This window comes from Molothrus aeneus, chromosome 7 (genome assembly GCF_037042795.1).
Source record: "Molothrus aeneus isolate 106 chromosome 7, BPBGC_Maene_1.0, whole genome shotgun sequence".
NCBI classification, from domain to species: Eukaryota; Metazoa; Chordata; class Aves; order Passeriformes; family Icteridae; genus Molothrus; species Molothrus aeneus.
The window spans coordinates 27812257-27824761 of NC_089652.1; the positions used below are offsets into that span (position 1 = coordinate 27812257).

General features: G+C 43.2%; 1 protein-coding gene across 1 annotated transcript in view; it reads right to left on the bottom strand.

Annotated features, from left to right (window-relative positions):
* Positions 1-12505, bottom strand: part of SEMA5B (semaphorin 5B) — a 189960-nt gene continuing 177455 nt past the window's right edge. Inside the window, exon 23 of the mRNA XM_066553378.1 lies at positions 1-1769. Coding sequence (XP_066409475.1) covers positions 1614-1769 — 156 coding nt within the window. The 3' untranslated portion in view covers positions 1-1613. The remainder of the gene's footprint in view (positions 1770-12505) is intronic.

The window sequence follows — 12505 nt, forward strand, 5'->3', positions numbered from 1 at the left end:
TGCGTATTTCAGGGTGTACTTTTATCTCATGCTCAGTATTGCGACATTCTAAAATACTTAGCATCAGGAGTTCATCATAAATATTTAGAAACACTGAATGGTAACAGCGGTGAACTTGTTCACGTTGCTAACACACTGGATGTAGTTGTACATTAAGCACCAGCAATAAGTTTCCTTTTTGCCAAACAATTATGTCAGACAAACATCTGGTTGTAGACAACATGGCTTCTGCATCAGACTAATACAGTTCTTATAGACACAGTCACACACATACACAAAATTACATTTCAAGGCTGGATATACTGTTTAATAATGCCACCGCTCCAATTTACTTCAATAACTGCAGCAGCATTTGTTTGTTGGGTTGTTTTTTTCTCAGAAAAAATAAAGAAATATTGGCAAACAACGCACTTTACTCAGTTGTGTTACTATTTCATAGAGTACTGAGTGGAAGACCCTGTAAGAATGTGCAGCAGACTTTCTGGGTCATGTCAGACTATGGAAACATTCCTTAAAAAATACCTTCCCCCTGCAAAGTCAGAATCCCTCATTTTTTGAAAGTATATGAACTAAAACCCAATAATAAAACAAGAGGAAATATTAGCCCAAAGCAAGGTGATTTCCCACAAGAAGAGTGCGGCCTCTAAAGTTGCCTCTCCTGGCAGACACAATCAGGATCAAACCTAGAACAAGAAGAGTTAATACTGTCTCAGAAAAAAAGAAAAAAGAAGAAAGAAAAGAAGCCCATGGCTCTTGTGCGGCAATCATCACATCTCTTTTTCCAGTGATATAAACATCTTTGTTTGTTAGGCACTCCAAGTTCATGTCTCCAATGTTATTCCAACATTTACTTTTCTCAGTGTCTCACTGCCTGTATAATTTTCTTTTAATTAAGACTGGAAACATTCTGGAAAGCTTCTTTGGATAATGCACTTCGTTTGTGTGTTGTTTCTCATCAGCTGAACTGCATATTACCAAAGAAGGCTGCAGAGAGTATTTCCTGTAATATGAAAAGATTCTCTTGAAGATATAGGGAACACTGCCCTAGAACGTTACTACTTTTTTTTTTTTCAGAAACATAAAAAAAATCAAAAATAAAAATTAAAAGGAAAAAGAAAATGTTCTTCAAGTTGTTGGTGTGATGGAATTCTGTTTGGCCTGTCCCATGAGCTGTATGTCATCTAGCACACCATTGTTGTCCTGGCTCAGGAATGATGTATCCAGCCCTGCTCCAGGAGGCCACCTCTTGCCTTCTTGGAGTGCTCCCATGTGTTGTGTGTGGCTGCTTAGTGGCCAGGAGCCCAGCACACAGCCCCTTCCACAACGACCTCAGCCTTGGACAGCATGCTGACCTTCCAGCCATAAACTTCTATGCAGTAGAAGAGCCATCTCCAGACAAATATCCACAAAAGCTCTGCAGAATGGTCCATTGAATCCTTGTCCTTGTAAGGAGATGTGCTGTTTACAAGAAACACAATTAACCAAAGGAAAAAAAAAGACCCTACTGTACAATATTTACATCTAGAAGCTGGGCCGGTATTTGGTCCATAAAATCAATTTAAAAAAAAAAAATCATATAGGAAGTCATCCAGTCCCATAGGATCTGTCCATCATCAGCTGTTGGTAAAGGTCCTTCCAGGGGAGGCCTCGGGCCTGTAATCATATTTATTCAGTGTACTGGGATAATAGGTTGTCGTGTACACATTTGTTTGCTGCAGCGGATAGAAGTTGGTTCTGTCATCTGGTATCAAGTTGTTCTTGTTAAGTGTCTGTAAAAGAGAAGAGGAGATGATGGGCATGGCCACAGTGCCACACAATTACTCTTTTCTACCTGCAGGCACCTCCCTCTCACCTGCCTTCTCCAGCACGGACTCTGCTGCGGCCACCACCACCTTCCCTCTGCCTGGGAGAGCAAGCTGGCACCTCGCGCTCGCTACGGGCTGGGCTTGGGGACCACAGCTCCTGCCGGGTGTCCCTCAGCTGCCCTGTGCTCAGCTACTGCTGGGGATAGAGCCAGAGCCCTCTCCAGGGATACGGAGTCTCCTGGTGGATGGTGTGTCTGAACACCACTGTCACACAAAGCCATGCTGGGCCTACACGAAGGCTGGCGATTAACGGCAGCACTCAGCTCTAGCCTCATCCAAAATGCTCATGGCTCAGCTCTAACCTCGTCCAAAATGCTCATGGTACAGCCTGTGGCTCCCTCTCAAACCAGGTGCCAAACGGTGCCAACCTTTTCCTCTTTGGAAGAGCAGGTGTGCATTTACCTGATCTCCATCTCCATTGGTAGATATCCAGGTTTGGACCCCCCGATATTAAGTGTGTCACTTCTGTAAGCTACAGTATAAGTAACAAATCATGGTCACTTTTGGAAAATCTAAAATTACTTTAAAAAATTTAACAACCACGTAACAATTGTTGGAAACAATAACATAAAAAATTAGAACGACAAATGCCCGTTTTACCAGAAAAATTTAGAAATGCTTTTTTTTATCCCTCCCCTCTTCCCACCCACAAGCAGATGTTCCCCTCTCCCCAGATTAAAGACCATTGCTATGCCAGCTGTTACCTATGTGCAAGGATAAAATCACACTTTGTGTGTATGCGTGCAATAATTCTATGGAACTTTCTCTTTCCTCACAGTCATCTGATTTCTGTGAATTTGTCTGAGATACTTTTATCACAGTTTTTTCACCTAACCCCTGGCTTAAATTTCTTATGCCTATCTCTGGTCTATGTCACTCCAAAGTGCACCTTTAATGGCTGCTGTGCAGGGAACTCACTCCTTTGATCTGGGAGTCAACACTAGGCATGCTGCTACAGCATCCTTATCTTCAGGGAACATTTAATTAGCAGCACATTTAAGAGAGTATGAGCATCTCTTCCATCAGGAGCAGAGATGGAGGGGTCTAATGAGCCAGCTAGTCCTGGCCCCTAATGGTTGTTCTGGCATGATCTGATGCTGCTTAAGAGAGGAACCACTTCACCTCAGGTCCCCCTTGAGACAAACCCCTCATGCCTGACCCAGCTCAGGGCAAGGTGAGAACTAATTAACTAATGCTTGAATCCATGAACTACCCAGCTCCTTCAGCTTTACTTGACCCACTGAACTTCAGGTAAAGTGGCTCCCTCAGTAAGGTGAGAAATCTCTCTCTGCCTGAGGGCAGGTGCAGGTGGAAGTTTCTGGGGAAGGCTCTGTCCTGCCCAGCCCCAGCAGCAGGGTGACCTGACAGCAGTGGGCTCCCTGCTGCACAGTCAGGCTGCATCCACATCCCAGCTGTGAGCACTGAAAGGATCAGCTACCCTGGGCTCAAAGACAAGACCACAGGCAGTACATTTATCTCCCTATTTCTTTGTAATCAAATCATTTTACTGCATGGGGAGGGGGAGAGGAGGAGGAAGAAAAGAAAATGTTTTCTTCTAATCAGCAGACTGACAGCTACAGCTACCTTGGGAGCTTACAACTCCCAATTTCATACAAGATGTTAGAAGGAAAAGCTTTCCTGTACCAAAGCTACCCTGGCAAAGAAATTTCCCAATTGCTGAACCACCAAATAAGGTTTTCAGAAATAAGCACTGCCTGAAACATCTCATACATGAAAACTGGAGGAGACCCAGCCCCCTCCTGGTCTGACTGCAATCTCCCCCTGCCTGGACTCCCTAAACTGATCCCATAGCACAACACTTGTAGGAACCAATGAGAGAATTTGTATAGGCATGCTCTAAGTGACAAATACTTTCAAGAAATGAGAATATGTGCCCTTCAATATGGAAGTAAAAAAGGAAATGTCATGCTTTGCTCGCAGTCACCCAAAGAAATATTAAAGTAGTGTGGCCAACAGTCTGCAGCTTTGTGCTGGAGACTGGGAAACAGGGAAGCCAGCCTCAGTCCTCCAGTGCTTGCTATGCTTCCTTGGGAAATCCAATTAACTGCTCTGTGCCTCTGTGTCTTCTGACCCAGCTTGAGAAAAACAAAGTTTGAGATTCCCTGTAAAAAGGCACTTTTCTAAGTACTACCACCAAATATTTGGGGGAGTTGCTCTCTGGTGAGCCCCACAGGTGTTCACACCGTACACGATGGCTGCCGTTTCCTAGACTGGGATACCCTCTGCTGGCACCATAACTCCATGGCCACAGCAGGAAGGAAGATGAAGAGGCTGAGTACCACTGCCACAGTTTCTCTGGACTCTCTTGACTTTCTCTGGTCCAGCATCCAGGCCTTGTCTGGTTGGTTAAGATTCATGGCATGACAGGATTGCCACCTCTGAAACTTAGTGAGATGAAAACCCTGACCTGCAATAGCTCAGGACCATCTTGATATGAGGACAAAGACTTCAGGACTCAACTTCTTTGGCTTTGGGATGGAAAATCTGTATGAGTTTTAACATGTTACACAGTATTAAAAACTAGCCCATTACAACAGATTTAGCAATTAATTAACATGATTTGCATTTTTCCTTCTCTCTCTTCTTATGTTCATGTAGTACTTACTTAAGAAAAACACCACAACCGGTCATTTGCTCTTTTTGGTTTTATTTTGGATGGAGAGTTTATATCTAAAGTAAATACCTCATAAAATGGCTTAGTGGAATTTATAATACAATTAGCCACAAATAATTTGTGTCTGGAAATGCTGCAGTGGCAGTACTGTCCTAAATCAACATGATCAATGCGCACTGCTTTAACATTTCCCCCCACAAACTTATTGTCTGTCTCATTTTAATAGATTATTAGGTTCCTTGGCACTAGAAATTAGTTGATATTTTGTAGAAGGGAAATTAGGCAGCAGTGAAATTTAGAGATGTACACAGACACACTCATGCATTCACTGCAGGAGAAGAGGCTGCAGTTAAATCTCTCTGGGTCGATTCCTGTGCTGCTTTACTCAGAGTTTTAACCCCTGCTCTCATCCCACAGCTCTTCACAGTGACAGTACAGAGATGGCCAACAACTTTCCCTTTGGAAGGCATTTCCTCATTGCTGTGCGGGTTTTGCCATTGAGATCAGAGCCTCCTGACAGCCTGAACTCACTGCAGCTCCTGTGGGATGGAACATCCTGCTGCACCCATGGATGCTCCCAGCAGTACTGATCAGTCCCAACGGGAAAGGTGAGAGTTGTCACTGAGGTTGTCACCAGCTTGTCACAAAACCCAACACAGACCAGACCCTGGCTCCCAGCCCAACTCCTGCCAGTGTCTCATCCCCTCAGCCCCCCCTGAGCCAGGTCCCCAGTATGATCAGGGCCAAGAAGTGTTTCCTGAAGACAACGCCCAGCATGTCCTCCTGGAAGGGACAGTCCTTTGGTGCTTTTGCAGGGACTTGTCAGTGGCTGCAGCAGCAAAGCTGACTGAAGCAGCCCAGCCAGCACTAGAGCTCACCAGAGGTTTCAGGGAAGGAAAAGAGATTTGCCTTTGCAACCTGAGCCCTCCTGCACCATCATCCTGCACCCTCCAGGGCAATAGATCTGTCAGTCATCTCAGCACCTCCAGACCCTTCCAATGACACTTTTCCTGACACTCAGCCTATATCTTCCTCGTATTGTCTGCTTCCTCCCATATCAAACACTACTGACTGCTCTTGCCAGCAACTACAACCTTTTACAACTGTCTGCTCAGTAAGCAGAAAGAACCAAAAGCCTGATCAATGCTCACTGCTGCAAATTAGTTGTGGCAAAATCTCCATGCCATACACACAATGTATTCCAAACACCAAGGAAAATGCATTTTAGGCCCTCATTTTGGTCCTATCCTACCTTGAGAAGAAAGAAGCTTCTGGTATTTGTGCAAGCATAATATTCCACATAAAAAGTGAGGCCAGACTGAGCTAATGTGAAAACCTGTGGAAGGCACTTAGGAAAAGTATTCCATTCAACTAACAATTATTTCTTTTACCTGCTTCCTCCCTCACAGTATGAGCCATGACATCCTGGCACAGCTGATATAATTTGTTTCTTTTGGTCTGTTCACCACTAACCTCAGTTCAAGGCCCTGCTAGCAGAAGGAAAGCCACCAGCATGCTTTAACACAGCCAAGTGGATCACTCAAAAGCAAGCCCAACTTAACTGCTTTCTTTAAATGACACCTTACACAGCCTTCAGGCTGCATTGGTGTATGACTAATATAATTGGAAAAAATCTCTGATGCAGGAACTCTGCTTTGTCAAGGAGGGATGTTTTCAGATGGCCTACGATGGTTATGGCTTTAACAGACTGTAAAAGAGCAGCAGCTTGCTCCCTTATATGTGATCTGTCAACTAACCAAGAGATCCAGTCTTCTTGTTAGTGAATTGCACGTCCATGCCAAGCACAGCAGAATCCTGAATATTTCAATATTTATGGAATTATATGAACAATCTGAACACTCATGCAAGTGTGCATTAGAAGTGGAGGAGTCTGAGAAGAAGGGTCACACCATAGGCAGAGCACTCACAGGCTGCTTCTCCCAGGTACAGCTCATTTCTGGGTGTATTAAACATGACTGTTGTAGCATATGCATACATTTAACTTTGTTCAGATTTCTCCATTGATATTTTTAGCCTAAGTTATCATTCAGATTTTCCACTTATTCATTTTTCTCCAGCAAGACCTTGCCACTACTTCCCCAAATTCTACCTCTGCTCCAAATCATTAAGTCATTATCCACTGACCGACTTGCTTACATTCTCCCAGATGTATCAAAACATCTTTACACGTAACAGTATGGGACTTCCAGTACTACTCCCAACTCCCATCCCACAGCTGCAAGTATAAGCTATGTAAACATTTCTTACACACATAAACAGATCAAATGTTTCAATTTCCAATATGCAGTCATGAAAATTTCAAAACTTGATTTAAAAAGTAGATGTGCATCTCCCTACTCACAATTAAAAGGAAGTCCATATATTTTTGAGAAGCTAAGTGAAAATTATACTTCTAAAAGCTTCTGATACTCGTACAACTAATACTAAAATTAGGGACATAATGTAGTTCCCACAGGGTAACATATGATGGCAAGATTTCCTTAATCTGCTCATGTAGAAAGCACTCAGCTTTGCAGAGCTCAACATTCTCTCTGAGCTCCAGATCTTTCTATTTTGAGGGTTGTGGAGGAAGAGTCAGCAAGTTTCCCAGGAGTTTTGTAGGTTAATCTTCACCAGCTATGCAGCACCAGAATCCCAGTGAAGTCAGTAAGCAAGGACAATATCCTCCAGCCTCACAGCTCCTCCACTATTTCTCTGTAAACAGATATAATTTCACTTCTTCTGCCTCCCACCCATGACACTTTCCTCTTTAAAAAGGTAAAAAAGAGAAAAGTTGGGGGATCTTCCCTGGGCAGCTTCAAACATTTTTTTTTTCAGTTTTTATGGTTACCACCACTTTAGCCTCTGAAGAGGCTGAACAATGCAGTGCACACCTTTCCATGGCTGATCAGAGACATGCTGCCTGTGCCAGGGCTGCACAGCTTTAGGTTTCCACCTTGGAATTTTGTTTGTAATGTTGAACGTCCCAGTGTACTACGGAGAAATCTTCCCCTTTCCTTCACCCCAGGATGAGTGCAGGCATGAAGGAAGCAGGGGTAAGAACTTCAATCACTGCTAACCCTGGTCATCCACTGTGAACACGGCAGAAGGTCTAAAATCAGGGTCCAGGGAGCAGACAGCAACTTTGTAGCCAACCCATTCCTCTCAGTATATCCAAATGAAGCCCTTGTGCATCCCTCATCCTTCCGCTGCAGAAATCAAGGACAACACTCTTGCTGAACTTTGCCACACAATTATCCCTAAAAGAATTGAGGCAACCTTTCCAACTTCCCTTGTAACAGCATCCAACAGACCTCCTGTAGCAACAGTGGGATGGCCATTACGCCCCCTCATTCCCCAGGAAAATGGAGGGATAAGGGAATTGTGCAATGATGTAATGAAACCAAGATCCAACATTTAGGTTCTTTTGTGCTCCTTTTAAGCCATTTGCTTCTTGCAGTGAAATCAGATTGAGCAAAGTGCCTTTTTGATGCAGATCAGCTGTTCCATGGAGCTAGACATGCCTCCTTGTTAAAGGATGTTACTTTTTGCATTGCTGGAACATTAGCCAAATGACTCAGGGCTGTGGAAATATATTAATATTATGAAACATTTCCCAAAGCTTGTACATCTCTGGAAGTACCAGGGCAGAGATCTCAGAATTATAATTAATCAGTAAATTTGGGAATAATTAGCATAATAATTACATTTCAACAAAATAAACCATACAACTAAAATAACCTCTTTTGGCAATAACTGAGAAAATACATGACGTCTGGCCCACCCACATGCTCCCTTTCTTCTGATCAACTGGATGCCACAACACTGCTGTGCCTCTTGAGCGAAGAATTACAAATAACCCTGGAAAGATGGAAAGTTGCCAGGAAGACCTTATGAGACCCATGTATTTACTCCAAGCTAGGAGTGATTTTTAAGACTTGAATGACTCCTCTTTCTGATTTTTCTTTAAAATTTGCTTAGTGTCTTATGCCAAGCAAACTATCTCACCTGATGCTTTTATAAAACCTCTTAAGCTCTGCCTACATGGAGTCAAAGGAAGCAGTGGCCAGGGTTTATGTATTGAGCTTTTTCCTGATGAATTCAATAAGGCTGTTTGCAGGATTTACAGTGAAGTGTAGATGTACAGATGAGGATCCTATTTTCTATATAAGAAGGTTATTCATCTCAAAAAGAGATACAAAAAAATCCCACTGGGACACTAAACTTATGATTGCGTTTTCTTTTTGGATGAAAGCTTACCATATTTTTAGACTGGAGATTCTTTGTTCACTGTTATTGGTAAATAAATTAAACAACCCCCAAATGACGGCAGCATCTGTAGATGTGCTCAGGTTGACAATAGAACTAACATCCAATTATCAGAAAATGAATAGCTAAAGTTATTTATAGCTGTTTGAAAATAGCTATTTTATCCTTGCACTTAGGAGGGAGTGAAGTTATATTACTGCCATTGTAAACTTATAAAACCCTTCAGAGCTGGCAGCATGAAGGACCATTGTCAGAAGGATGCTTTGGCACATCTCTGACTTCAAGCACATAAGTAAGATGGCAAAACAAACTGCATGTAATAGTAAGGCAAACTGAAGCATTTTTCTGAACTGGAAACTAAAGTCTGAGGAGGTCATGGAAATTCTTCCCACTGGCAAGTGCAGGTGTCTAGCCTAAAGCTTGCAATTTAGCCCCAGCTTGCCTATGATTTGGGGATGGCAACACCCATGACGTGGTGTCCAGACACAAAAGAGGAATTCAAGGCTGCCCCAACTGCTTCCCAATATAGCTGATGCACAGGATATAGCAGACATGATCTCAGCTGTGTGGGAAGGTGTAAACTGTCTCCTCACTGCGCTCCTGTGCCTTGGTGAATGCCCTTCCTGGGTGCCCCACGCACACAGAGTGTTACTAGAGAGGCTCAGCATGCTCCAGTACTCAGACAAATTCACCAGAGGCATAATCATGGCCCTTTAAAACTGATATTAATCACTCTGGGTTCAGATGATGGTTTGGAGCATTGGGCTGTACTGGGCTTCAGCTGATGGTAACTGGTCTGGGGCTGTCTGGGGGCACAGCTCCCACTGCCCCCTGATCTCAAACTGGAGCAAGCAGCCTTAAGGTTTTGGATGGCCTCAGAGCTGCTTGTTCTGGTGAATTACCAGCACAAGTCATGCAGCCTCGTGCCAGCCCACAGTGCTGCATTTAGACTGAGAATTGCAAAGGTGTAACTGCAGTGGTGAAAAAAGAAGTAATAAAAATAAAAGTAAAAACTGGGCCCAATTTGCCATCTGCTAACTCCATTCAGTCTCTTACAGTCTTACTGCTTTCCAAATTCTCCCACCCTCTAAATAGCTGCTTTTTGATTATTTTCCTCAGGATTGCTTTATTTTCTCCCCATGTTGCCTCTCACCTTGTTATTTCCTCTGTACATTTGTAACCTCCTCAGGTCATTTTCCATTAGTCCTATACCAGTGGCTGTTTTTTTGACACACCTCCCAGTTTAATATCTTCTGCTCATTTAATTAACACACTGACTGCACTCTCTCCAAGGTCGTTAATGAAGATATTAAATAAAGCCAAACCTTGCATTACTGCTTGCGGCGTCCCAAACAACTCCTCCCCATAGCCCTGTTTGTTCCCATCAACAATTGCCCAATGTTCACAGTCCATTAGCCAGGTTTCAATCTCTACAGCAGCCTTCCTGTCCAAGCCAATTTCTATTTACACATCACAAGATTATTTAAGACACCAATACCACCCTCTTTGCTTTAGATGTATGGACGAGTGAAGCTACATTTTTAACCAGCTGAGAATCTGCAGCTCTAACTCTGTGCAAAAAGTGATTATGTTTGATTTCTCCCTGCTCAGCATTAGGTCTTGGCTCAGCTGTCAGCTCAGCTGAACCACCTTTCATTTCATCAGGGTATGTGATATGTTGCCTCTCAAATATTAATTCAGATCTTCCTGCATATTAATACTGACACAGATTTGTTTCAATGAGTTTCCATTGCTGTAACTGAAAGCACAGTCGAGTCAATCCCATTTGTTTCTCCTGGTTTCACTCTCTAGTATGGCCCTGGCTGCCAAATTTTACAGACAGAGCAGGATTTAACACCCCATTGATGTGCTTGGTTGAATGTGGAAGGCCCAGGCTTTCTCTAGCGATTGTGGGCCCGCATGCTCACAGATGTTCTGTCTGATCCCCAAATCCAACTGACATTTCCCACACAGACTTACTCAAGCTACTTGTGGGACTTCAGTGCATTGCACTTCTGTAGCTTAACAGTAACTCAATTAGCAGGGCAGAAATGAGCCTGCTTTCTCACTAACAGTTTTGTATTACCTTTGCAATTCATGGCACTGGGGGTTTGCCTAAGGTCCCTGATATTTACAAAGGTAATTAGAGTTGTTCATTAGCTGGTTCTCAGAGACTCTGGGATACAGTCCATCTAGATTCCTTCACCCACAGATTTTCACTTCTTTCCTTTATTCACATGCTTTGTGCCAAATCTCAGGACAATATTAGAGCTGACTCACTCAGTGAGGATTCCCTGAGCTCTGTGGGAGTACAGGCAGAGTTACTCCTGCTTCCCCTAGGCCAAACCTCTCGTGTATATACAAATGATGCACCAGGGAAAGTGGCTGTGGCTGTAGTGTTTCCCCAGCCTGTGCAGCTCATGCTGTGGCAGCGGCCAGTGCATCCTGAGCAGCCCTGAGCTCTCAATGATTCTTCAGGACTGGGTGGTCATGGTCCAGAAAAAAAAAAAGCTCAAGTATTTAATCTGTCCTCACTCAGAGCTGCCAAACACTCTGGAAACTGAGCTCTAGTCCTGAATACTGACACAGCTATCTTTATTTTGTATCCATGTAGCTCAATTTCTTTATATCTCTACTTAAGAATCCATTAATTGCAAGTGGAACTGTTCAAGAGAAATAGCAAGGCAGTTCGTCTCTAAGTGTAGCACAAAGGTTATATGTTTTCTGATATTTATTGTTTGTCTAATATTACCTTCTCCCTTTACTTTAGCTCCCTGCCTCTTTCATGGCTCCCTTTTAAGTCTTCTGCAAACATGTAATTAATTCCTCCTGCGCACCTTGGTGGCACTGAGGATTTCCTAGTTCAGCTAATACACATAACACTTCTAGCCAGAGCTTTGACAAAGAGGAGAGAACAAAGGCAAAGAGGAGAGAATCACCCCAAGCACTTGGACCAAGGGAGAACCATTAACTTCTAGCAAATGAGGACAAGGTATATTTGAATTATTCCACTGCTGACCAGTAGAGGGAAGTCATGTAAGTAAGCAGCAGCAAGTCCAGTGCAATTTTGTTAAGCCCATTCCTGTTGTTCTTCAATTAACTATTCTTCCAGCACAGCTGGGTGGGTGCAGGCTTGTACATGTCAACCTCAGAGAAATTAGGAAAGGGGAAAATTGCAAGAAAAAGGTAATATCAGTCATTAGATCAATTGGTGTAGCCGGAAAAATCAGATAAGCTTTAGAACACATCTGTCTGTCTTCAGTTCTGAAACAGCAGCTCACATGTTCAAAAACCTGCCAGATTTTCCAGCTACACTCATTGATCTAATTAAAAACAAACCAAAACTTGTCTGCCTACAAACAGATTATCACAGCTGCAGTAATACTTCTCCAAAGAAAGGCTCATATAAGCATCCATGATGATCTAGCCTGTGAGAGGGCAGAGCATGGACCATATCCCTAACCCAGCTGTAGAAATATGCCTGGTTGTAAAGGGGAAGCAGAGAAGGCTGAGTCAATAAATGGAAAAAATGTGACAGGATACTATGAAGCATCTACCCACAGTGTCAAAACTTCTTAATGTGGCTTAAAAACAAAAAGTCATCTCAAAAGCCATACTCTCTTAAAAATGGTGGGGAAAAGGAAACAGTGAGGATTCCCACCCTACAGGGAGCAGCAACAGCCCTGTGAAGCAGCAAGGGTTTGCATGAAAAACAGATGGAGCAGGGACTCAATTC